At 44.0% G+C, this 27,410-nt stretch overlaps 2 protein-coding genes across 5 annotated transcripts in view; one reads left to right on the top strand and one right to left on the bottom strand.

Moving 5' to 3' along the window:
* BLOC1S6 (biogenesis of lysosomal organelles complex 1 subunit 6) lies at positions 1-17,151 on the bottom strand. 4 transcript variants are annotated; one of them, XM_075858046.1, is made up of 6 exons: positions 16,921-17,151; positions 16,046-16,203; positions 6,492-6,636; positions 3,257-3,344; positions 1,104-1,190; positions 1-482 (listed from the first exon to the last, which is right to left on the bottom strand). In XM_075858046.1, the coding sequence occupies exons 2-6, from the start codon at positions 16,119-16,121 to the stop codon at positions 363-365; spliced, it is 516 nt and encodes a 171-aa protein (XP_075714161.1). In that variant the 5' UTR covers positions 16,122-16,203; positions 16,921-17,151; the 3' UTR covers positions 1-362. The 4 variants fall into 4 exon arrangements, with proteins under 4 accessions (XP_075714161.1, XP_075714163.1, XP_075714160.1 ...); XM_075858048.1 differs by lacking the exon at positions 16,921-17,151 and adding an exon at positions 16,331-16,711 and having other exon boundaries at positions 16,042-16,203; XM_075858045.1 differs by lacking the exon at positions 16,921-17,151 and adding an exon at positions 16,331-16,706.
* SLC30A4 (solute carrier family 30 member 4) overlaps positions 16,441-27,410 on the top strand; it is a 26,811-nt gene continuing 15,841 nt past the window's right edge. The window contains exon 1 of the mRNA XM_075858041.1: positions 16,441-17,090. Within this exon, the coding sequence (XP_075714156.1) occupies positions 16,727-17,090 (364 nt within the window). The 5' untranslated portion in view covers positions 16,441-16,726. The remainder of the gene's footprint in view (positions 17,091-27,410) is intronic.

Here is a 27,410-nt window from a genome sequence, read left to right as displayed (position 1 = left end):
TGGAGTTTGTACCCATGGAAAATTTTATTCTCAAGAACTCACCACTACAAAAGTAGGCTTTTCTCCACCAACTTTGTCATACAGACCGCACTTGTGCAATGGAGCAAATTCTGAATTTGGCCACTAAGCATCGCAAACTAGGCAAGTATGAAAACAAGGACATGGTAAAAGAAATAATCCTAAGAGAACAAGAACGTACAAAAAAATACTAAAATCATATATTCATCTTTAAACGCAATATAATATACAACAAACAGGCTGAGACGGAGCTGATGTTTTCTGACGGGTCAGAGGAGTCTCCTTAACTAGAGAGATGTGGATAACTGATGAAGATAAGAGCGGACTGAGGCGTTTGCTATGGTTTATGTCCTTTTTGCCGGTTTAGCAGTCAACTGTTTCTCTCTTTCAAACTCCCGCTCCCTCTGCTGTTCTTGTTTAAGGTTTTCCTCCTGCTTTTTCTGTTGGAGCTTCAATGCTCGCTTCTGTAATAAAGTAAGAGAATCATCAGCAACATCCACCTATATCATGCATTCTTGAAGAAAACCTCTGTCCATATGTCATGGTTGTGAAATCCTATGACCCGGAGCGGAGAGTGGACTAGAACAGGGGCTGCCGCTCTGGCGGACTTGAGCCGTTCATGTATCTTAATGGCCACATTGTAATACTAAGTTTCCTATGCAGAGGCAGCTGCAGGGAAAATGTCTGACTGCCCGTGGCTTCCCCTGGCAAAATCAGTTCAGCGTGATGAAAGAGGTGGTCTGTGGTGAGATAATTCCTTTAAGGAGGTTTTTCCAAAATTACTTTTATTACAAAACAATTAGACATGTCAAAGAAAATTTGATTGGCAGACAGTGACGTTCATAGCATGGGGAATTCAGTGCAGATGCCTCGGGTCTTCTGCCAGGTGCCATGTATCTCTGGGTGTCACTTTTCTCAATTGCATCTGCATTCTTCAGAAATCCCGCAAGAACTAGTGCTATACGTTGATTTGCGCAAACAGTATCCACAGCTTGTGTCGCTGCTGTACTTGTATTTATTATTTTTTTAAAAAGCTGAATTATTTGGTTAGTTTTAGGAGTAAAATTTTACAATTTAAAACTTACTTTTATTTTGGAGCTCTTTTCATGCAGCAGAATCATTTCCTTTCTAATGTTCACTAACTTGTTGTGGTAATACTTGGCTTCTGAAAACTAAGCAAAAAAACAAGATTTATGCAGGCAAATGTTGCGTAAATAGAACATGGAAGAGCTTCGTTCTAAATATGGCATAAGGTGTACAATAATCTCAATTTCCATTCTGAAATGTGCCAGTTTGTGCAAATAAAGGTAGAGAGGCTGGCAGATCAGCATTAGTCAAGTTATGGGCTTACACTTTAAGGGACGCGCACCTTTAAACGTTCTCATCTGTTACAGAGTGCGCACTGACCTTTATTCTAATGTCTGGTGAGGGGGTCTCTGTTTATAGACCACCACCATTTATAGGTCAGAAGACGTTTAATGGTGCACATACTCTTTGGTTTAAAATGTGCCAGTATGCGCCAGAGAACTGGTACAAAATTATAGTGCAAAAAAACCCAAACCAAAGCCAGTAGCGGTATATGGAAGAGAAAAGTGTCTAACAGGTCATGCAAGATGCGCCAAAATCATACAACATGCACCACTGTAATAAATTTGTCACGTTTAGTGCCTGCTTGTTCTAGGTTTACTCTAACGATTAGACCGCATTAGTAAACGTGGACCAATGTGCGTGTGGGAGACCCAGAAGGTTTAAGTTCTGCTGAATCTAGAACTAATGAGGTGATAGTCAATGTTTTTTTATGCTTTACTCATCCGGTGGAGGAACGACACACTACTCTCATCAGATTGGCAAGGATAATAAATTGCTATGGATCACACTACCTCCATGACTTTCTGTTCTTAGTGAAGTCACGACCAGTATGACGGATCAGTTTTTAAACTAATCCCAGCTACTCCTGATTGATTTTACTTACATTGATGTCCGACAGGTTTCCATCAGGGTTTTAAAAATGTTGATGGCAAGAATAGCTCTGCAGACTATTCCATTCCTGCCATCAAAAACATTGGAAGATAGACGACGGAAAAACCTTAATGCGAACAGAGTTTAAAGCAACTATGTGGAGACTATTGCCTATACATATTTCAGGAAATTTTCCCCTCCCCACATGCACTTTAACCCCTTAATGACCGCCGATACGTCTTTTTACGGCGGTCATTAGTGGGCTTTATTCTAGAGCGCCGCTATTCTACGTCGCTGCTGTAGAATAAAGTAAACAGAGCAGGGAGCCGTGAAATCTCCCTGCTCTCGGCTGCCAGAGGCAGCTGAGGGCTGGGGGCGTCCCTGCTCTGCCGGGTGAGATCGATATTAGTATCGATCTCACCCGTTTAACCCTTCAGATGCGGTGCACAATAGCGAGCACCGCATCTGAATGGTTTTGGAGAGAGGGAGGGAGCTCCCTCTCATCTCACTGACACCCGGCGATAAGATCGCTGAGTGTCTGTGTCTTCTATGGTAGCCGGGGGTCTAATAAAGACCCCCAGGTCTGCCTGGAGCGAATGCCTGCTAGATCATGCCGCAGGCATGACCTAGCAGATGCCTGTCCGTTTTAAACGGACAGGCAGTAATACACTGCAATACAAAAGTATTGCAGTGTATTATAATAGCGATCGGAGGATAGGGAAGTCCCCTAGTGGGACTAGTAAAAAAGTAAAAAAGTTTAATAAAGTTAATTTAAAAAAAAAAGTGAAACAAAAAAAATGAAAAACCCACTTTTTCCCCTTACAAAATGCTTTACTATTAAAAAAAACTACAATAAAGCAAAAAAGTTACACATATTTGGTATCGCCGCGTCCGTAACGACCCCGACTATAAAGCTGTTACATTATTTAACCCGCACTGTGAACGCCGTAAAAAATAAAATAAAAAACAATGGAAAAATTGCTGTTTTCTGTTAATCCTGACTTTAAAAAAATTTGATAAAAAGTGATCAAAAAGTCGCATCTACTCTCAAATGGTACCAATAAAAACTGCAAGTCGTCCCGCAAAAAACAAGACCTTATACACCTATCCCGACGCAAAAATAAAAAAGTTACAGCTCTTTGAATGTGACAATGTAAAAATGTAAAAAATGGCTTGGACATTAGGGCCCAGAATGCAAGCAGGGGGAAGGGGTTAAAGGGGTTGTCTGGTTTCAGCATATTAATATTTTTTGAATCACTAACAGTTACGTTAAACTTACCAGAGTGTTGATATCGAGAATTGAATTACACTCTCTGAATTTGGATATTTCTTGCTCAAGTGTATCTAATAATACCACTTGGTTTTGCCTGTAACAAAAGATAAATGTTATTGTGAAATATTGATTCTCTCCTCCTTGGGCCAACACAAAGTTTGACACTGTGTACCATAAAGGACCAAGCAATTGTTTTTGGTTTTTTCAGCCTCACATTCCAAGAGCCATCGTTATTTTAATTGTTTTCGTAGATGTATTAGGCCTCATGCACACGACCGTAAAAACACCCGTTATTACGACCCGCAATAACGGGCCCATAGACTTCTGTTAGTCACGGGTACCTTCCCGTTTTCTCATGGGAAGGTGCCCGTGCCGTTAAAAAAATAGAACATGTTCTATTTTTTCATTTTACGGGCCATGCTGCTATACTTTATAATGGCAGCACGGCTCGCAAAAGCGGCCGGCTGCCCGTGGCCAGCCGTGCTCACAATTACGAGTCGTAATTACGAGCACGGTCGCGTGCATGAGGCCTAGGGCTTGTTTTTTGGTGGCCGTGTTTATTGGCACCATTTTGGGCTACATATAATTTATTAATTAGCTTTTATAAAAGAGAAATAGGGGGGGGGGGGGAATACATAAAAAACAGCAAATTCACAATCGTTTTTTGTGTTGTTTTTTTCCCCACTTTCTACCATGTGGTAAAAATAACTTTATTCTACAGTACGAATGCTACGAATTCTACAGTACGAATGCAGCAACACCAAACACATTTAGTTTTTTTAGGTTTTAGAACTTTTGCACAATAACAACTTGTTTGATGGAAAAAGTAATTTTTGTGTCACTGCATTCCCGAAAGCCATAACTATTTATTTTCGACGGAACGGTGAGAGGGTTTGTTTATTGCGGGATGCGTTGTAGTTTTTATTGGTATCATTTTTGGAGTGCATATAAATTATTGACAAGTTTTTATAAACTTTTTTTCGGGTGAGTGGAAAAAAAATGCAAATCTGCCATTGTTTTATTTTCTTTATGCCATGTGCCAAGCGGTATAAATAATAAGTTACGTTTATTCTACAGATTGTTACGATTGCTGCAGTACAAAATATGTAATTTTTTTATGGTGAACTATTTAAAAAAAGGCATTTTTATTTTTTGGGGAGACTTTTTTTAATGAAACTTTACTGAATTAAATTTTACTTTTTTTTTCATGGCCTTATAGGCAAATACCAGTGGCAGGCTTGGGTGTCTTTGTTAGGCCCGCGACTGCCATTGTTACTACGTGGCACATTGCGGGGCACCGACGGGATGACAGAAGTTAAACTGCCGATTTGTGTAATACAGCCCCACTCCTGCCTCTGATCTTGAGGGTGCACTGACAGCACCATTACATAAATTTACAGCATGGTGCTGGAACAGACAACCACCCCTGAAGTACATTTGTGTCATGGGTTATAAACAAGTTAAAAAAGGGAAATTTTATATGAACTTTGTAAAGTTTAGTTTCAGTGATCTGACAGCGATTAATAATTCTGCTCCAACTGTAGACCATTTATTTTAGGGCAGAATGAAGTCAAAGGCCCATCTGTTTGCTACACTTGCTGCTGGCAGTCTGTGTGAAAGAATTTTCCCTCCTGCTGCTTATTTGTGCAATTGTCTAAAAAGTTGCACATGATGAGTAGAGCAGTTACAGGTTCTCTTTAAGGGTATGTTCGTAAAGGTCGAATTTGCTGTGGAAAACCTGCAGCAAATTGAACCCAAATTTTGCAGGGAATTGGGTCTGAAAACCCGCACCAAATAGTGTCTCATTTAATGCAGATCTTTGTCCGGATTTGTTGTGGCAGAAAAGAAGAGGGCCGGAGAGGGGATGTAAAAAAATAAAATTATAATCCCCTGGCACTGCCGAATCCCTGCTCCCCCGACTAACCTTGTTGGAGCTGGCCTCCTGCGATGACATCTCATCCCTTGTGACGCTGCAGCCTGTGATTGGCTACAGTGGTCACATGGGACATAACGTCATCACAGGAGACCAGCTCAATGCAGATCAGCCGGCGGAGCAGGGATGAGTCGATACAAGAACACAAGGGGAGGGGAATATATATATATATATATATATATTTTTTTTTAAAGTCCTTTGGTTTTTATCTTCTATTTGCGATTTTTGCTAAGGAAATATGTTTTGCAGCAGTAAAACAACAATTGCCGTTTGCGGCGGATTTTTAAAAATCTGCAACAAACGCGCAACCATTCAGCAGCATAGATTGACGTGCTGCCGATTAAAAAAAAAATCTGCACCGTAGGTTAGTTGCTGCATCCAGATTTTCTGCAGCATGTGAATGAGTTTGAGGGTACGAACACACACAGCGTGTTCATGCTGTGCAGCGTATCTGCCCTGAACACCGCAGGGAATGCCAGCCAAAAAAACAAAAATCCGGCGGAATTTCCACTGCGTAAAGCAGCGCCGGAAAAAAACAACAAAAACCAAACACCTTTCATACTTACCCTCTCCTCTGAGCATAATTCGGCCTCCTGTGATGACGTTGCAAGCCATGCGATTGGCTGCAGTGGTCACATGGGATGAAATGTCAACCCAGGAGGCCTGACTGGAGAAGAAGCAGGGAACTCTGGGTAAGTATAACTATTTTTTTTCTTTTTACTTGCAAGTTTTGCGGCGGAATCGCTGTGATTATGCCGCAAATGTCGCAACACACTCCACTTTGTTGCGGGTTTAAGCACCCCATTGAATTCAACCCGCAACAGAAAAGCTGTGATTACGCAGCATTAATTGACATGCTGCGGCTGAAGAACCGCACCACAGGTTAATTTATGTGCTTTTTTCGGCTGCATTTTTCTGCACTGTGGGAACGATATTTGTTGAAATCTCACCCAAACTGCTGCTACTGTAATACGCAGTGGATTTTCCGCAATGAATACATTGCGGAAAATCCGCGGTGTTTACAATATGTCTGTTCATACCCTAAATCTTATCCACTTTGCTACTGTAATGCGCTATGAATTTTCCGCTCGCAAACCCGGTTGGAAAATCTGCAGCAACTACGCTACATGTGAACATAGATAAAAGCATACTTCCTAAGTAGATTCCTTATATATGCAGTCATCATGCGCTCCGCTAGAGGCGGTAAGCAGCAGAAGTTCTAGTCTGGTTTATGGCAATCTGCCTATACTGAACTAGCCTGCGGTTGTACTTCCCTAGGAGGAACAATGCAGACTCACTCATACATACGTGAGCTCCTGTAGGGCAAGCTTTGAGTTCTGGAGATTGGGCAAGTAGTGGGAAACGAGCCCATCACTCAGCTGTTCCACAGCACTTGAGTCCAGAGAAGGCAGATCGTCTGGTAATCCTTCATCAACGACCTCAATACTTTGCCCTGCAGAAAATGAGTAAAGAGCACATTAACAACCAGAACATCACGGAGTAGAAATCTAATCATTATTAGAATCATTTAAGGAGAATCAAGCTATTTTGTTTATATGTCAAGCTAAACAAAAAAGCAATTCCATAATATGGCACTAAAGTATCGCTCCCTTTAGCTGTGGGAGTGTTTAGCAGGGCTCCAAGGAAAGTCTAATATTCCTGCTGATCTATCACCTGTTGGCATAAGTGGGTTCTGAAAAGTATTGCAGGTGGTGTTACGTCAATAATGGCGCAGCTAGGCCACATTTGATGTGTATATGCCTGGAATATCACTCGACGTATACACCGGACGTTTAGACACACAGTTGTGTTGGAAAGGGTAGTGGACTATACTTTCCAATATACACTCCTCAACATTGAAATTGCAACACTAAGAAGGAAAGGTTTTGGAATTGTGGAAATCACAGGATCGATAGACATGTTAGGGCCTGTTTACATCACGTTCGCTTTCCGTTCCAGGTTTCCTTTGTGGAACCCCGCAACGGAAAGTCAAACTGAAACCATTAGCAGTGTTTCCGTCACCATTGATATCAATGGTGATGCAAACGGAAGCTGTGGTTTCCATTTGACTTTCCGTTGCGGGGTTCCACGACGGAAACCTCAGACGGAACCCCGGAACGGAAAGTGAACGCTGATGTGAACCGGCCCTTAATGATTTGCAAATGATAAAAAAAATGGAAACAAAATATTCCAAACATCTTGATTTATTCAGTATCAAGTATGAGCGCCAAGCTACAGAAATACACGCACTTACACACCTTGGCATGATATCAATAAGGTTATTAATGGTTGTCTAATGGGGGAGTTCACACTGAGTTTTTTGACACGGAAACCGCATTGGAAAACGCGCCAAAAATGCCTCCAATTGATTTTAATGGGAGGCAGAGGCGTTTTTTCCCGGGAGCGGAAAAACCGTCTCGCGGGACAAAGAAGGAACATGCCCTATCTTTAGGCGTTTACGCCTCTGACCTCCCATTGACATCAATGGGTGGCAGAGAAAGCATATTTCACAGCGTTTTTTGCCCGCGGCGCTCAATGGCGTGAAGGCAGAGCAATATCTGCCTCAAAATTCCAAACTGAATTTTGAGGCAGATTTTCCGCCTGCAAAAGACTCTGTGTGAACCCAGCCTAAGGAATGTTATGCCACGCTGAATGCACTTGGGCATGCAAATCATCAAGATTGGCTGTTGGCAGCTCCCGTTGCAATTGCCGACCAATGACATCCGAGATGTGCTCGATGGGAGAATAGTCCGGAGATGCTGCAGGCCATGGTAGCACATAGATGCCATGCAGGCTGCTCACAGTAGCACGAGCAACATGCAGCCTGGCGTTGTCCTGTTGAAATACGGCTCCTGGGACACTTTGGAGAAATTGCCGTACCACTGCTTCTACGACCAACTCAATGTAATGGTGAGCGGTTAATATATCTGAAATAAAGACTAGAGGGGTCCGGCTACCATACATTATGCCATCCCACACCATAATCCTGGGAGTAGGACAGGTGTGACGTTCCCTTGTGAAGGTCTCATCATGGCATTACCCATGTGGTCTCCAGACCAATCTCTGGATATTATTGCGTCAGAGACAAAAGCGTGACTCATCGCTGATGAGGATAGACCTCCATTGCCATCTTGCTGAGCATCAGGATAGCCTTTGGGAGCGGTGGCATGTGGTCAATGGAACACCTGTAGCTGGGTGTCTGGCTCGTAGCCCAACGTCGTGCAAACGCCTTTTGATGGTTTGTGTCGACACTGGTTGCCGCCCTAGGCTTGGGATGGGACGTCCACTTCCACTTGCTGTGCAGCCATTCTTTCAAATCAGATGATCCATCCGTGCAGAGGTTCGCCTCCGTGCACCTCTTACTGTTATTCCTGTTTGTTGTTCTCCCAACTTCCGGGACACGCAATGTTGAACAGTGCTGCCATCTCGGCCTGGGCGTGTGGCAATCTGCCGGAGTGATAAACCAAGGTCTCTCAGTTTGCGGCAAGAGGTTTCATGTGGCTAAAACCCTTGGCTTTCAATCTGGCTTTTAAGCCCCTCCCACGTGCCACAGTTTGGAGATCGGTGCTTGAAAATGTGATCATTTGCAGACCTGCTACTTCTTAGATATTAATAACCTTACGGCTTGCCGTTCTTGCTGTTGCAATTTCAATGTATTCCCATGCTGCCTGGGACACCTTTTTGGAATATGTCCACTATAGGCTAGGAATACATTTTCTGGCAAATACGTTGAACGTGCACTACAACCACAATGTGAACAGTAATTATTTTTTTTTAAACTGCTATCTGGTGTTTAGATCACATCAAGCTTACGCTTTTCAACAGTAGAAAAAAACAAAAACTCCAAAGTTTAGATCTTACAGGTTAGAGAAAGGAAATTTTTTTTAGTGCGATTTCATTTTTTTATTTTCCCCCCTACGGGACATAGCTATATTTGGCCAGGTGACCGGTGTCACGGCCAAAATCACTTTTTGGTGATCGCTATGACAGCTTGTCACAGCTATCACATGACTGGAGAACACACGGAGTGGTCTTTGGGTGAACGCTCCGTGATGCAGCTATCTCTAGGAGCTCCTCACAGTCGGTGCGCAAGCGCCGCTGGGAGGAGTAATGTGATCGTTGTGACAGGTTGTCAAAATGAACACAAGAGCGAAGACCACGCTGAGTGGTCTCAGGATGAAAGCTCCGTGATACAGTAGTCTATCACGAAGTTCCTTACCGGCGGCGCATAAGCACCGATGGGGGAAGTAATGTGATCGCTGCGACAGGCTGTCATAGTGATCACATGACCGGAGACCACACTGAGTGGTCTCCGTGTGAAACCTTTGTGATACAACGGTCTTTAGACATTCTATCCCGGAGCTAAATGCCGCCGGGAGTGGCAAACAAGCTAACAGGCCTTTTACACCGGCCGATAAGCGGCTGGTGCAGCGAGCGCCGATCAACAAGACATCGTTGATCAGCGCACGTTTGCTCCGGTCACACGGAGCTATGGATGGGGACGAGCGGTCGTTACTCCGATCGCTCGTCCCGATAGATTATCATCATGTCGGCAACGCGTCTCCCTGTTTACACAGGGAGATGTGCTGCCGACAACGATAATATTTAACTTTTTTAAATGATACGACCAGCAGATGATCGTTCCCCCGTTTACACTGAAACGTCCTTACAGAGCTTAGTGCAGACCGACCGGACGTTTATAGACTACGGGCAGTTTACAACTGGTTTAACACTATTGTTTTTTTTTCAAACGTGAATTACCAGACGAAAGAACAGGGTTATCAAATGTGTTATAAGCCACCAGTGTAAAGAGCTTCTAGGCCAGTGTTCCCATGACAATGTCTTGAATATGTCCTTTTGATTTCAAGGTTATCACAGCAAAACACCATCTCATCGAAAACTATCAGGTCTGGTGTTTTGTTTTTTTATCTGTGTTAGAAGAAAAAGAAAAGCTGGATTCTGATTGGATGCTACACGGCCAGGGGCCCTATGATAACACTGAGCTGCCAGTGTAGAGGAGCAGGAAGAAAAATCATTATTACTACATATGTTAGAAGTACTCTTAACTTCACAGTTGTTTTCAAATATGTTGTTTCGGCTCTGTTCACGTAAGTGTCATAGCTACTGGAGCCATTAGGGATACGTTGTAGAAGTATCCCATTGACAAAGAGAATCTGTCACTAGATTTAACAACACAAACTGCATACATTAAATGGCTCTCTTAGGCCTGATTAGACTGATGTACTTTACAAATTCATGCCTGAATGGCTGTATAATCTTTTCTCAAATATATTAAAATGAGAATTTTATAAATCCAAGTATAAGCATGATGTATTCTCCATCTCCTCACTCCTAAGCTGACAAGCTACTATCAGTGTCCCTCCTCCCTTGCACCATGCTGAAATCTCGCACTTGCTCAGTACAAGCTGTAGTCTTCCTGTCTCATGTACATGCTCAGTACAAGCTGCAATTTCCCTCTCTGACATGCCCAATACAAATATTAATTTCCCTGGCTCTCACACATGCTCAGTACAAGATGTAGCCTTCCTGGCTCTCACACATGCTCAGTACAAGATGTAGCCTTCCTGGCTCTCACACATGCTCAGTACAAGATGTAGTCTCCCTGGCTCTCACACATGCTCAGTACAAGATGTAGTCTCCCTGGCTCTCACACATGCTCAGTACAAGATGTAGTCTCCCTGGCTCTCACACATGCTCAGTACAAGATGTAGTCTCCCTGGCTCTCACACATGATCAGTACAAGATGTAGTCTTCCTGGCTCTCACACATGCTCAGTACAAGCTGCATTCTTCATGTCTCTCACACATGCTGAGTACAAGCTGCAGTCTTCATGCCTCTCACACATGCTGAGTACAAGCTGCAGTCTTCATGCCTCTCACACAGGGGCGTAGCTAAAGGCTCATGGGTCCTGGTGCAAGAATTTAGTTTGGGCCCCCCTACCCCTCCCCAACACCACCAGACCCCCGCACGTGCCTATGCCCAGCCGCCTTGCCCAACAGCTCCCATGGATGCTCCTACAGTATAATGCCCCCCCATATCAGCTCCCCATATAGTATAATGCCCCCCATATCAGCTCCCCATACAGTATAATTCCCCTCCATACAGTATAATGCCCCTCCATATCAGCTCCCCAAACTGTATAATGCCCCCCATATAAGCTCCCCATACGGTATAATGCCCCCCATATACAGTGAAGGAAATAAGTATTTGATCCCTTGCTGATTTTGTAAGTTTGCCCACTGTCAAAGACATGAACAGTCTAGAATTTTTAGGCTAGGTTAATTTTACCAGTGAGAGATAGATTATATTAAAAAAAAGAAAAGAAAAATCACATTGTCAAAATTATATATATTTATTTGCATGGTGCACAGAGAAATAAGTATTTGATCCCTTTGGCAAACAAGACTTAATACTTGGTGGCAAAACCCTTGTTGGCAAGCACAGCAGTCAGACGTTTTTTGTAGTTGATGATGAGGTTTGAACACATGTTAGATGGAATTTTGGCCCACTCCTCTTTGCAGATCATCTGTAAATCATTAAGATTTCGAGGCTGTCGCTTGGCAACTCAGATCTTCAGCTCCCTCCATAAGTTTTCGATGGGATTAAGGTCTGGAGACTGGCAAGGCCACTCCATGACCTTAATGTGCTTCTTTTTGAGCCACTGCTTTGTTGCCTTGGCTGTATGTTTCGGGTCATTGTCGTGCTGGAAGACCCAGCCACGAGCCATTTTGAATGTCCTGGTGGAGGGAAAGAGGTTGTCACTCAGGATTTGACGGTACATGGCTCCATCCATTCTCCCATTGATGCGGTGGAGTAGTCCTGTGCCCTTAGCAGAGAAACACCCCCAAAACATAATGTTTCCACCACCATGCTTGACAGTGGGGACGGTGTTCTTTGGGTCATAGGCAGCATTTCTCTTCCTCCAAACACAGCGAGTTGAGTTAATGCCAAAGAGCTCAATTTTAGTCTCATCTGACCACAGCACCTTCTCCCAAATCACTCTCAGAATCATCCAGATGTTCATTTGCAAACTTCAGACGGGCCTGTACATGTGCCTTCTTGAGCAGGGGGACCTTGCGGGCACTGCAGGATTTTAATCCATTACGGCGTAATGTGTTACCAATGGTTTTCTTGGTGACTGTGGTCCCAGCTGCCTTGAGATCATTAACAAGTTCCCCCCGTGTAGTTTTCGGCTGAGCTCTCACCTTCCTCAGGATCAAGGATACCCCACGAGGTGAGATTTTGCATGGAGCCCCAGATCGATGTCGATTGACAGTCATTTTGTATGTCTTCCATTTTCTTACTATTGCACCAACAGTTGTCTCCTTCTCACCCAGCGTCTTACTTATGGTTTTGTAGCCCATTCCAGCCTTGTGCAGGTCTATGATCTTGTCCCTGACATCCTTAGAAAGCTCTTTGGTCTTGCCCATGTTGTAGAGGTTAGAGTCAGACTGATTAATTGAGTCTGTGGACAGGAGTCTTTTATACAGGTGACCATGTAAGAGCTGTCTTTAATGCAGGCACCAAGTTGATTTGGAGCATGTAACTGGTCTGGAGGAGGCTGAACTCTTAATGGTTGGTAGGGGATCAAATACTTATTTCTCTGTGCACAATGCAAATAAATATCATTTTGACTATGTGATTTTTTTTATTTTTATATAATCTCTCACTGGTAAAATTAACCTAGCCTAAAAATTCTAGACTGTTCATGTCTTTGACAGTGGGCAAACTTACAGAATCAGCAAGGGATCAAATACTTATTTCCTTTACTGTAAGCTCCCCATACGATATAATTCCCCCCATATCATCTCCCCATACAGTATAATGCCCCCCATATCCGCTCCCCATACAGTATAATGCCCCCATACTGTATAATGCGCCCCCATATCAGCTCTCCATACAGTATAATGCACCCATATCAGGTGTATTCTCAGTGTGGACGATGTGCGGAGCTTAGCTTGTCAGATGTAGTAGAGCAGAGTATGTGTCTGTGTAGTAGAGCAGAGTGTGTGTATGTATGTAGCAGTGCTGAGTGTGAGATGTATTCTCAGTGTGGACGGGGTGTGGAGCTAAGCGCGCGCGCGCGCGCGTGCGTGCGTGCGTGTAGCAGTGCTGAGTGTGAGATGTATTGACAGTGTGTGGACTGTGATCGGGTGAGGAGGTGAAGTATCCGTCAGCAGGAGGTCGGGGAGGAGACTTAGCAGCAGATGGTTATTCCTATCACAGAGTGGTGTGACAGTCTCCTCTACTGCGGAGGAGACTGTCAGCAGTATTGGGTGGTGATGCTGGAGGAGACTGTCAGCAAGATTGTATGGCAATGCGTCCCCCCCCCCAATCTTGCTGACAGTCTCCTCCATCATCACCACCCAATCCTGCTGACCGTCTCCTCCATCATCACCACCCAATACTGCTGGCAGTCTCCTCCAGCATCACCATACAATCTTGCTGACAGTGATGCTGGAGGAGACTGTCAGCAGGATTGTATGGTGACGCTGGAGGAGACTGTCAGCAGTATTGGGTGGTGATCCTGGAGGTAACGGTCAGCGGGATGGAGGGATAAAGACATTTAGCAGGAGAGGCATGTAAAATGTGCAAAAAAAACGTGTCAAATAGACGCCGTGTGAACCTGTCAACTGAAAAGTCATTCACTTCACTTTCATCATTCTAAGGGTATGTTCACACGCAGTGTTTTCAGCCATTTTTCGGGCCGTAAACGTCCAGAAAAATGGGAAGCAGAACGCCTCCAAACATCTGCCCATTGGTTTCAATGGGAAATACGGCGTTCTGCTCCGACGGGGCGTTTTTTTACGCTGCCATTTTCCAAAAACAGCACGTAAAAAGACGCCCGCCAAAAAGAAGCGCATATCACTTCTTGGGACACTTTGAGCCATTTTTCATTGACTATAGAAAAACAGTCGTAAAAAACGCCGCCAAAAACGCGAGTTTAATTAAAAAAATGACTGAAAATCAGGAGCTGTTTTCCCTTTGTTTAGTAAGAGTGTGGACATACTCTTAGCCTTTTGGTGTGTCCTATAGTTTCTGCGAGTTGCATTTCAACAATCACACCCAAAATGGCAGCCGGACAATGCTTAGCAATTTGAAGACACCTTTTCCTGGCTTGTAGGAGGGGGGGGGGTGAGATTCCCTCCCACGTTTACAGCAGCTGTGAGTCAGGTTGCTTTGCCTTATTCACCTTGCTGTAATTCTGGGAGGTACTCCCTCTGGTGGCCAACATAGGAAAACATGTCAAATTATTATTTCATTTTTAATACTTTCCACCATGTGGAAGAAAAAAAAAAAATACAGCAAAAAACGTAAAAAATATAATAGAAATAAGTAACTTACTTAAAAAAAAAAATATAAATTTGCGACACATTCCCTTTAATATCAGTCAGGAAAACTTTGAGAAAGGATTATACAGCTATCCTATGGATTTTCATAGTAAGTACACCAATTTCATCAGGCCTAAGAGATCTATTTAATAATGTATGCAGGTTGTATTGTGAAACCTGGTAACAGACCCTCTTTCAAATAGGTCTATCAAGTTTCTATCTAAAAGAATTGGAATGGACCCTAACAGTGGTGTGAACAGAGCCAGATAGTTACTATAGACCTCAGCTGTTCACGTGGTCACTACTACAAGGAAATATGAACACTCCTCCACTGTCACAAGGGAGCGATTGTGTAGGAAGACACAGCATGTAGTGTTAGTAAATCTCATTATCTCCCCATGTGACAGAGGAGGAGGAGGCGGCATCACAGCAGGGGAAGTCTGCGCACAATAAAGATCATCCTTTGGAGGCATTTTAAGGATTAGATTTGGCAACTTTATAACTGGCGCTTCCATAATATAATGTTACTGTCCCTTTACCGCTCCACAGCAACATACTGCACACAACGGGAGAGATAGATCAAAACTGGTGCAAAGGAAAAGTGGAATAGCTGCCCATAGCAACCAATCAGGTTTCAGCTTTCATTTTACAAAGGGCCAATGAAAAATTAGAGGTGGAATCGGATTGGTTGCTTTGGGCAATTGCTCCCCTTTCCTTTGCACTAGTTTTGATATATCTCCCCGAATGTGTTATGCTGTGATCTAATACAAGATCACAGCACAAAGCCGCATGCAATAGGATTGACGCGATTCAGATTTTCACTGTTGGATTTTTTTGTAAACACAAATTTGCAGATGCATGACATCGCAGGTACACATGTGATCCCCTAGAATAAGGGTATGTTCACACGGCAGCGTCCGTAACGGCTGAAATTACGGCATGTGCAGGCGCTTGAACGCCGCGTCCATTACGGACGTAATTGGCGCTGCTTTTCATTGGAGTCAATGAATAACGGCTCCAATTACGGCCAAAGAAGTGACAGGTCACTTCTTTGACGCGGGCGTCTATTTACGCGCCGTCACTTGACAGCGGCGCGTAAATATGCGCCTCGTGTGAACAGACAAATGTCTGCCCATTGCTTTCAATGGGCAGATGTTTGTCAGCGCTATTGAGGCGCTATTTTCAGACGTAATTCGGGGCAAAAACGCCCGAATTACATCCGTAATTAGTGCGTGTGAACATACCCTAACATTACATGCAATATCGCAGTAGGGATGATCAGATAATGACTGTGCTTGGCCTGCAGGCGCCATGAGATGAAATATCTCAGCATATATTAGGTCAATACAATGCTGACCAAGGCTGTCGCAATGCTTTTATGAATCATGCAGAAATCAAGGATTTCTAACAATGTTATAAATATCTGCAATACCCAGATGATGATTACTACAGATATCTAATGTACACTGGGGTCCAGGAAGTATACAGGACCGATCACTACACACCTACCTGCTGCAACATTGTGCCCTTGGGAGGATGTGCTGCTATTTACTGCTTGACCATCACTCTTCCCTCCTTCCTCCATGAAATCCAGCCCTGGCTTCCTTGGAGAGGACACATAAAGCTGATTTCAGCAGTAGCCTGCCTGTGACACGTGATCCACGGGACTAGAAACACGGAAATAGCTCGTTTACTTTCTCATACGATTATGTCTGTTCATGTTAAATTCCTTTTAATAAAGCTTGAACGGAAAAAAAAATTGGGGATTGAGTCAAAACAAAAACCTGTACTTACGCCCATCCACCACTAGAGGTCTCCAATACAGACTATTGGCAGGTACAAGTGGAGCGGTGTATTCCGCTGTGTATAAGAAGTTATGCGTAGATAATAGGCTGCCCGGTGGTAAATGAACTACAAGGCTCAGCCAGCTTCTCAAAACGATCGCTGGCTTAAAGTAGCGCAGTGTCCCGGCCTGTTATGTAATAGCTCACCCGCGAATGACAAACACAAGTCGTCACCGCTGCCCGTTCATGTAACTGACAGATTTTATCACGTGATCTTCTCTTGGTAGGGCGGGTACACAGTTTGGTCATGTGATGCGTTGTTTGTAGCCGAAACCCGGAAGTGGCAGACAAGTCGGGGGAGAGAGGGACGTATTTCCAGTCAGGAGAGTCCTGAAGTTCGGCTGCCATGTGGCGGCCTCACGCCTGGTGGAGCGCTGTCCGTTTAAAGCTCCGCAGAGAGGACCAGCATCCGTACCTGAGCGATGACGCTGGCTTTGACTATCCGGATGAGGTGGAAGCGGAGGACGAGCTTCCCCGCTTCAATAAGCTGCGGGTGCTGGTGGCGGATGACCCCCCCACCATAAATGGCGGCCCCCTTACCGTGTCCTCAGATGACGACTCCCTGCTGGAGCGAGATACGCCGAAACCCCGGGAAGAGCCGTGCGAGGGCTGCCGCCAGGTGCGAGAGGACAGGAAGCAGTGTGTGGTGAAGAAAAGGCTGGGGCTGGCGGCGGTCCTCTACCTTCTCTTCATGGTGGCCGAGCTGGTCGGTGAGTGATGTGTGGAGGGCAATGCCTCCTGTGCTGACTCTCTAGAGACGGGTGTTGTCTGACCCGCTGCTGCACTGTCACATAGCACCGGAAGGAGCAGACACACGATCTTCTTCTTATATAACTTCTGTCCAGAGTAGAGAAACAAATGAAGTGTATTAATGACTTTTAGTACCATACCAAGTATACAAATATATAGTGTATGTTTCTATGTGTCATTTCTATGGCAAGACTATCCTCTGGGTGTACGTTTGACAGGGTTGCATCAGGGTGCGGTGTTCAACACTGCAAAACAGAGTCTACGCTGTTGCCCCGTTCTTTTCATGATGGAATTCAATGGGCGGACAGGGTTAAATATATTCGGGTTCGTGTACATCTGCGTGGGAGGCTGTGTCAGGAGCTTCTGTCCCAGATCCGGTAGAAAATGGCAGACAAAATAGCGCAGCATGCCATTAGGTCTGGTAAGGCGACGGAGACGGAAAACTGACGGAACAGATTAAAGTCAATAGTTACCTCCGGCTCCGTTGCTGCTTGTCCTGCAGCGGATCTGGCGCTACCGACGTTTCCTATGGCGGAGCAGAACAATGGAAAATGTGAATGAAGCCTGACCTATGTTTGAACAGTATATGTATGTATAAAATATATACACAGTCGAGTCACATTGTTATGGCCACCTCCTACTTTTGACGTCCGCTGCACGTAGCCCATGAAGGAAGTGATGTGTCGTGGGCTGGCTTGGTGGGTATATAAGGTGTGCGATAGGCTGTCTGAACACATATCACCCGTTATTTCCATGGGTAAAAGGCATGATTTATCAGAGTAGCAAAGAGGGATGATTATTGGCGGGGCAAGGGTGGCAGTGTTTCTCAAACAGCCTAGTTTGTGAACTGTTTGTGTGCTGCTGTGGTGAAAGTGTATCGTGAGTGGACAAATGGCACCATTGGGAATAACAGACGTGGAAACTGCGGAGCACCATGTGCCATTGATGTGAGAGGTGAACGTCGGCGCGAGGGCTGAACGACACGCTACAGTGGAGCAGCTCACCGTGAAAATCAACCAGGGGATTACAAGATGTGTGTCTAAAACAGTTCAGCGAACCCTATTGTGTATGGGGCTCTGAAGCAGACGAATGGTCACTGCTCCTATGCTAACAAAGGAGCATCTGGAAAAAAGGCTTCAATTTGCACGGCAGTATCGGAATTGGACCTCCGATGATTGGCAAAGGGTTGCCTTCTCCGATGAGTCACGTTTTCTGCTTCATCGTACGGATGGACGTTGGCGTGTCTGGCGAGAAACCGCAGACAACAAACACCCTGCAAACATTGCTGGAAGAACACAAGCTGGTGGCGGCAGCGTTATGGTCTGGGGAATTTTTTCATGGCATTCTCTGGGCCACTCATCCATGTGGAAGACACTCTAAACCGATTTGGGTATGAATCCATCGTTGCAGATCACGTCCACCCATACATGCTGCTAATCTTCCAGCAAGACAATGCAATATGTGTCACGGCTAGAAATGTCCGACAGTGGTTGGAAGAGCACGACCAAGACTTCCAAGTACGTCCCTGGCTCCCTAAGGCTGGGTTCACACGACCTATTTTCAGGCGTAAACGAGGCGTATTATGCCTCAATTTACAGCTGAAAATAGGGCTACTTTACGTCGGCAAACATCTGCCCATTCATTTGAATGGGTTTTCCGACGTACTGTGCCGACGACCTGTCATTTATGCGTCGTCGTTTGTCAGCTGTCAAACGACGACGCGTAAATTGACTGCCTCGGCAAAGAAGTGCAGGACACTTCTTTGCAACGTAATTTGAGCCGTTCTTCATTGAAGTCAATGAAGAGCAGCTCAAGATTACGGGCGTCAAAGACGCCTCGCATAATGCGAGGAGGAGCTTTTACGTCTGAAACGAGGCAGCTGTTTTCTCCTGAAAACAGTCTAGTCTTTTCAGACGTAAAAGACACTTCTCGTGTGCACATACCCTAATTCTCCAGACTTGAACCCAATTGAGCATCTGTGGGACCACCTCGATGGTCTTGTTCACTCTGGATCCCCCTCACGCACCCTCCAGTAAATGTGGGATGCACTGCAGTCAGCATGGCGCCAGATACCTGAGACAACCTACCAGCATTTTTATTGAGTCACTCCCAGACCGACTAGCTGCTGTCCGTGCTGCACACGGCGGTTACTCTTGATATTAGCTGCTGGTCATAATAATGTGACTGTAATATGTTGTGTCCCACTGTTAGGACCCCTAGTGATCTGCTTTAATCGGTGTGGGGGAAATAGAGCATTGCATGGTGTTCCTTGAAGTCATTGGACTGTCTGTGTAACACATGGAAGTGCCAGGTACTCCAGAGAAATCAACGCTCTCCACTCTGGTTGGAAATGTATAGTCCAATTTACCTGCTGTCCCGCTCCTGAAATGATCTGGCCTGTCTTCCGCTCTCCAAGATGGCCACCGTAGCCCCAGAATTCGCTATGGAGAGCTTCTTGGCAGGTCTGAGACATGCCTTTACCTCCTCCACTGCTATCCGAGGGACCAGCGATGATGGCAATGCTGAACACAGCGCCAACACAGGGTCCGATGTCCTTAGCGACGGTCCATCAGAAAGCAGTGGAGGGCATGGCATGACTTGCAGAGAAGCTCGCCATAGTGAAGTCTGAGTATACAGTGGCACCAATTCTTAATACATGTTTCTGTGTTAAAATTCAATCTGTTATCTTCTAGACCAGACATGGGCAAACTACGGCCCGCGGGCCACATACGGCCCGTTAGGCTTTTTAATCCGGCCCGCCGAACTTGTCCAAATTATAGTAAAAACCTCCTTTTTTTTCCCCTTTCCCTGCAATCCCCACGTTTTCCCAATAGATGGCGCACTCAAAACACATTGACCGTTGTTAATGTGGCGCGTATTTCTCTTTATTTCACTTTAATTTTCACTTCGTTTCACGTCACCATTAAGCCCTTCAGCTGCAGGTAGGATATTTAATACAGCCTATGTCTGTGTGCTTGGCAACGATACACGTGTACTGTTTGCGCGTGAAGGCGAGGGTGTCCGTGGCGAGTTTGTAGAGCGCGCGGTCAGGACAATCCATCCATGATTTTGCGGAGTTTAACACAAGTAGATATTATTGAGCTTGAGTATTTCGTTGTGTAATAATATGTTTTGAATGTTGAAAGTGATTCCATTTTTCAATAAATGTTGATTTCTTTAACTTTGCACCTTCGATTGAAACTTATTAAAAACAGACGCAATCTTGATAAATCACAGTGCGTATGTTATTTTAATCTATTTACATTTCCTCCTCCCAGTATCTGCGAAATAGTATGTAAATGCCATATCTTGCATATTCCTTGAGACAAATTTATTAACTGATAAGGGCTATTTTTCACATTTGAAAGACAGTTAATAAATTGGGTTGTAGTGTTCTTACTGTGCTATGAGGTTTGCACACACTACATTTAATGCTTTAGTATATCCGGCCCAAACACTCCCTCCAAATGCTCCTGGCCCGGCCCCTCTGTCAAATTTTAGAACCCATTGTGGCCCGCGAGTCAAAAAGTTTGCCCACCCCTGTTCTAGACCATGGTGAAGGTTTTGGTTTGTTTACAGATGTTCTTGCACATAGATGGAATATATGCACTGCTCCTTATGAATATATCCCAGATGAGTGCATGTAAAAAAAACGTGCACGCTCCCCTAGATCTGCACTATTGCCAAATATCTTTTAGAAGAGGAAGAAAAGTGTGTCATTGAGGATACTCCCTCTAGAAATATAGGTCAACCTACGTTCTCCTCAAACAGGTTTTAGTGAATGGGCAGGGGCGTAGCTAAAGGGGGTGGAGAGGTAGCAATTGCACCTGGGCCCTGGTGCCTGAGGGGGCCCAAAGGACCCTCTACCTGATAACAAGAGATAAGTACTGTAAGTGGGGGCCTGTTACAGATATTGCACGTGGGCCAAGAAGCTTTGAGCTACGCCTCTGAATGGGAACACATTAGACTCTTTACAGCAGGTCAGCTGCAATTGTCCCAGTTACGACGTTGAGAGAATCTAATACAATTCATGCTTGATGGTTTTAGCACCGAGACCCCATTAATGTAGGATCACAGCACTTGGTAATACATTCAAGTCCTATTCAGTGACAAAAAGCCATTGTTCTCAGTGAAGCGTGCACGATACTTAATCCAAATCAATGGCTTTTCCAAGTTAAATTGGTGAAGTTATAAATCCATAATGATAGAATACTTCCACCCTGCATCGGAAATCAGTGTTATCTATGACATAACTCTGCTTTAATCCCCCTCACCGATTGTAAAGCTGATGAGGCACTGCCAGTTACATCCCCTGTCATCAATATGCTCTTGGGGGAGTCCTTGCTACAGTTGTATAAACATGCCCCAGGTTGGCATGCCTGATTGGCATGATTTTTTTAAAGGGGCACTTTTGCAGCGGATTGCACAGAGCAACCAAATAGTTTTTTTAAATTCAGATATTTTTTAACCCATTAGCGCACCAGGATGTCCCGATACAGGAAGTGAAGTATGAAGCACGTTCATGCGCTGAGTGCGCTCCATATGGTGCGGGTGTCAGCTGCGTTTCACAGCTGACGCCTGGGACTAACTGCCAGGAACAGCGATTGCGCTGTTCCTGGCCGTTTAACCCCTCAAATGCTGCGGTCAACAGTGACCGCAGAATCTAAGGCATTAAATAGAGGGGGACAGCCTACTCTGACAGCTCACCCCCCCCCACTGCAATCGGAGGGGGGGGGTGGTTGTCATGGCAGCCCTGGGGCCTAGTGAAGGCCCCCAGGTCTGCCTTCACTCTGCCTCGGTTAAGCAAGAAGGTTTTTTAAAAAAAAAAATAGGGAAATAAAGTTTTTAGTAGTGAAATTTTTTTTCCCATTTATTTTTTTTTCTAAAGTAAACAAAATTGATGTCGCTGTGTTCGTAAAAGTATGAACTATTACAATAAAACGTTATTTAATGCGCATGGCGAAAGCCGTAAAAAATAATACATTTAAAACTCCAAAATCTTTGTTTTTTTGCTCAACTTAGGTCTAAAAAAAATTTTATAAAATGTGATCAAAAATTTGTATGTACCAAAAAATGGTACCGATAAAAACTACAGCTCGTCCCGCAAATCGTTTGTTTTAAATAGTAACAAACCATATCCCTCCCAAACCCTTCCACTTGGGATCATAGTCCTCATCCGTTCCAATAGTAGATCCATGATTGATATCACAAATCTTGTTTCTCATACTCCATGTTTATACATACTGTCCACATATTTGCTAATCAGATGAATTTGTGATGTTCATCTACAGAGGATAGGAGTCCTCTTCGATTTGAAATAGTACTCTGGACCTTTTATCAAATAAAATCTAGAGTACAGTTGCAAGAAAAAGTGAAACCTTTTGATTTACCTGGATTTTTGCATTGATTTCTAATAAAATGTGGTCTGATTGTTATGTAAGTCACAGTTATAGACAAACACAATGTAACTAAACTAATATCACACAAACAGTTGAAATGGTCATGTCTTTTATTGAGTAAACATCCACAGTGCAGGAAGAAAAAGTAAGCGGCCACCTGAAGTTGGACCATTCTTCCCTGCAAACGCGTTTCAGTTCATCAATATTTCTGGGATGCCTTGTGTTCAGACTTCAAGTCATGCTGCAGCATCTCAATAGGGCTAAGGTCAGGACTCTGACTTGGCCATTCCAAAGCTCACGTCTTCTTTTTTACACATTCTTTAGTTGATTTACTTGTGTGCTTTGAGTCATTGTTTTGCATCACCTTAAAGAGGCTTTGTCACCACATTATAAGTGCCCTATCTCCTACATAAGGAGATTGGCGCTATAATGTAGGTGACAGTAATGCTTTTTATTTAAAAAAACGATCTATTTTTACCACTTTATTAGTGATTTTAGATTTATACTAATGAGTTGCTTAATGCCCAAGTGGGCGTATTTTTACTTTAGACCAAGTGGGCGTTGTACAGAGGAGTGTTTGACGCTGACCAATCGGCGTCATGCACTCCTCTCCATTCATTTACTCAGCACATAGGGATCCTGTTAGACCCTTATGTGCTGTCTTATACTAACACATTAACAATACTGAAGTTTTTAGACAGTGAATAGACATTCCACGGGATGTCTATTCACAATCTCTGCACTTCGTTACTGTTTCTATGGTAGTTACAGCCGAGGAAGTGTGACCTCGTTGTAACCTGTCATTTACAGCGAGATCTCGCGAGATTACGCTTCCTCTGCTATAACTACCACAGACAGAGTATCGAGTGTAGGAGATAGGGCACTTATAATGTGGTGACAGAGTCTCTTTAAGTCTCTTCAGCTTGAGGTCATGGACTGCTGCCCTTGCATTCTCCTGTAAATGTTTTCTTACACCATTGAATTTGTTGCTTCCTCAATGATCACAAGGTGTCCAGGCCCTGAGGGAAAAAAAACAGCCCCCAACCATGATGCTCCTCCTCCATGCTTCACCGTTGGGATGAGGTGTTGGTGTTCAGTCTTCTTTTCCCTCCAAACGAAGGGTTGTGCATTTGTGCGAAAAAGTTCCACTTTTATCTAATCTGTCTATAGAACATTTTTCCAGAAGTATTGTGGAACATCCTGGGGGTCTCGAGCAAACTCGAGATGGGCCGCAATTTCATTTTTGGACAGCAGCGGTTTCCTTCCTGGTGTCCTTCCATGAACTCCGTTCTTGTTCAGTGTTTTTCTAATAACCAGCGGTTTCAGCAGTTTTGTAGAGTCTTCAGTAGTTGTTTTGCTGTTACCCTTTGGTTCTTTCTCCCTGCTCTTGAAGTGATCTTAAAGAGGCTCTGTCACCAGATTTTGCAAACCCTATCTGCTATTGCAGCAGATAGGCGCTGCAATGTAGATTACAGTAACGTTTTTATTTTAAAAAAAACGAGCATTTTTGGCCAAGTTATGACCATTTTTGTAGTTATGCAAATGAGGCTTGCAAAAGTCCAAGTGGGTGTGTTTAAAAGTACAAGTCCAAGTGGGTGTGTATTATGTGCGTACATCGGGGCGTTTTTAATACTTTCACTAGCTGGGCGCTCTGATGAGAAGTAACATCCTCTTCTCTTCAGAACGCCCAGCTTGTGACAGTGCAGATCTGTGACGTCACTCACAGGTCCTGCATCGTGACGGCCACATCGGCACCAGAGGCTACAGCTGATTCTGCAGCAGCATCAGCGTTTGCAGGTAAGTCGATCTTACCTGCAAACGCTGATGCTGCTGCAGAATCAACTGTAGCCTCTTCTGCCGATGTGGCCGTCACGATGCAGGACCTGTGAGTGACGTCACAGATCTGCACTGTCAGAAGCTGGGCGTTCTGAAGAGAAGAGGATGTTACTTCTCATCAGAGCGCCCAGCTAGTGAAAGTATTAAAAACGCCCCGATGTACGCACATAATACACACCCACTTGGACTTGTACTTTTAAACACACCCACTTGGATTTTTGCAAGCCTCATTTGCATAATTACAAAAATGGTCATAACTTGGCCAAAAATGCTCGTTTTTTAAAAATAAAAACGTTACTGTAATCTACATTGCAGCGCCTATCTGCTGCAATAGCAGATAGGGGTTGCAAAATCTGGTGACAGAGCCTCTTTAACAGCGCTCCCACTCCTAGGGAGAGTAGCAATAGTCCTGCTCTTCAGCAATGCTTTTTCCAGCTTCATGCGTCCCTCTATAACATCTCTTCTCACGTTTTTTGAAAGTGGCTTGTCTCTAGGCATGGTTCACACTACCCAAGAACAATTTGTAAACAGCCATACTTTGTGTGCCTTTATTTAATGGGCAAAGCACCTGTGAAACCCACTCTGCTAATCTCATCTCCTTAATTGAAACAACATTTGCCAATTAGCTCTTAGAAAAGTCATCAATACAGAGGTTCACTTACTCCCTGTGCTCGATAAAAGACGTGAACAGTACAACTGTTAATGTATTTATTGTTTAGTTCGATTGTTTGTCTATAATTGTGACTAAGAAAACAATTAGAACACTTTTTATTAGGACTCAATGACGAAATCCTGGTAATGCCAAAGGGTTCACTTACTTTAACATATATGCATTAATGTAACCACTTTTAAATTCTATTGAAAATACATATCATAATTTGCACCGTCCATAGTGGTCCACACGCTTTCCAATTTTTGGGATGGAGTTGGGAGGTGAGCCACCAAACTGTTACACCCTAGTCCCATGTCATCTCATTACGGGACCAGACTGATAAAGTCTATATCCAATAACTGTTCAGTGTCCATGCAATATTAACTTTTAATGTAAATTCAGGTAGAGTAGATGGTGCAGATGTTTTCTTCTCCGTAATCTCAGGATGGCCAGCTGGTGACTCTCCGTTGCAGGAAGTTTAAAGAGGCTCTGTCACCAGATTTTGCAACCCCTATCTGCTATTGCAGCAGATAGGCGCTGCAATGTAGATTACAGTAACGTTTTTATTTTTAAAAAACGAGCATTTTTGGCCAAGTTATGGCCATTTTCGTATTTATGCAAATGAGGCTTGCAAAAGTACAACTGGGGCGTGTTGAAAAGTAAAAGTACAACTGGGTGTGTATTATGTGCGTACATCGGGGCGTGTTTACTACTTTTACTAGCTGGGCGCTCTGATGAGAAGTATCATCCACTTCTCTTCAGAACGCCCAGCTTCTGACAGTGCAGATCTGTGACGTCACTCACAGGTCCTGCATCGTGTCGGCACCAGAGGCTACAGTTGATTCTGCAGCAGCATCAGCATTTGCAGGTAAGTAGCTACATGGACTTACCTGCAAACGCCGATGCTGCTGCAGAATCATCTGTAGCCTCTGGTGCCGGTGTCCTCGCTCGTCTGACACGATGCAGGACCTGTGAGTGACGTCACAGCGTGATCTCTCGAGAACACGCTGTCTGCACTGCCAGAAGCTGGGCGTTGTGAAGAGAAGTGGATGATACTTCTCGTCAGAATGCCCAGCTAGTAAAAGTAGTAAACACGCCCCGATGTACGCACATAATACACGCCCAGTTGTACTTTTACTTTTCAACACGCCCAGTTGTACTTTTGCAAGCCTCATTTGCATAAATACGAAAATTGTCATAACTTGGCCAAAAATGCTCGTTTTTTAAAAATAAAACCGTTACTGTAATCTACATTGCAGCGCCTATCTGCTGCAATAGCAGATAGGGGCTGCAAAATCTGGTGACAGAGCCTCTTTAAGTCCCTGCTCACACAGAGGTTTTTTACAAGATAGGTCATGTCACTTCTCTTTCCTGTGAGCGTTTTTTTTTTTTCCCGTTTGCGGGAAAAAAACGCCTCCACCTCCCATTGAAATCAATGGGAGGCAATTTCGGCTATTTTTTGCCACGGTTTCCGAGGCAAGAACGTGTCAAAAGACTTTGTGTGAACAGGGCCTAAAGGTATACCCATGCAGGCATGGGGTCAAGTGTACATATATTACATTACATGCACAAACAGAACTAATAAGGTTCGCCACTTCCCTCCAGTATCATGCCTGCCTCTGGTGCTTTGCTTCTATCACACAAAGCGCTTGTTTTATAACCCATTTTTCAGAATAGATGGGGTTTTATATATTCTGTGTATGAGATATATTTGTGATAATCTGTGACTCGTGAAGTGACACCTTAGGTATGTATTGTATAAACTCTTCACACTTGTCTCCTTTCAGAGCAACCAAGTTAAATAATTTATTAACCTGCACGGGAGAAATGAATGATAGACCCTCTATTAATCTTTGGTTCTAGTTTTATACACGCGCCCCACTTTGAGGAAGATTTATAAAAACTTGTGCAAAGCAAAACTGGAGACGTATCACTGCAACCAGGTTACAGCGATCTTTTTCTGGAGGATCGCAGTCATGATTGATTACAGAACCACGTGGTGGCCCATACTGCACCTCTGAATCCGTAAGGGAAAAATTGTAATGCTCCATTGTTTACGGTGTTATGGAGACATTCATATCTTTCATGGGAGTATATAGCGCTTCCCAGAGGCACACTAGAGTAGGATACAGCGTGCATCTGGCTCGTAATACAGTACTGCGTGGCCTACAAAAAGAAGGAAGCAGTGTGATCAGCTTCTATGGGCATCCGCCCATTTAATTTTTACTCTAGTTTTTATGATTTTTTTTTTGATTTTTTTTTTTTTTTTTTCCCAGTTTCTAAAATCTTGTCATAATGTTGCGATGACAGGATAGGTGACAACAACCAGCTCATACTGATGAAAAGGGTATGGTTTCTGGGCATCATAGGCATATTTACATTATAGATATGGC

Source organism: Rhinoderma darwinii, chromosome 3 (assembly GCF_050947455.1).
Source record: "Rhinoderma darwinii isolate aRhiDar2 chromosome 3, aRhiDar2.hap1, whole genome shotgun sequence".
Classification (NCBI taxonomy): domain Eukaryota; kingdom Metazoa; phylum Chordata; class Amphibia; order Anura; family Rhinodermatidae; genus Rhinoderma; species Rhinoderma darwinii.
The sequence above is the reverse complement of the archived record's forward strand: the minus strand, read 5'-3'. Positions and strand labels throughout refer to the sequence as shown.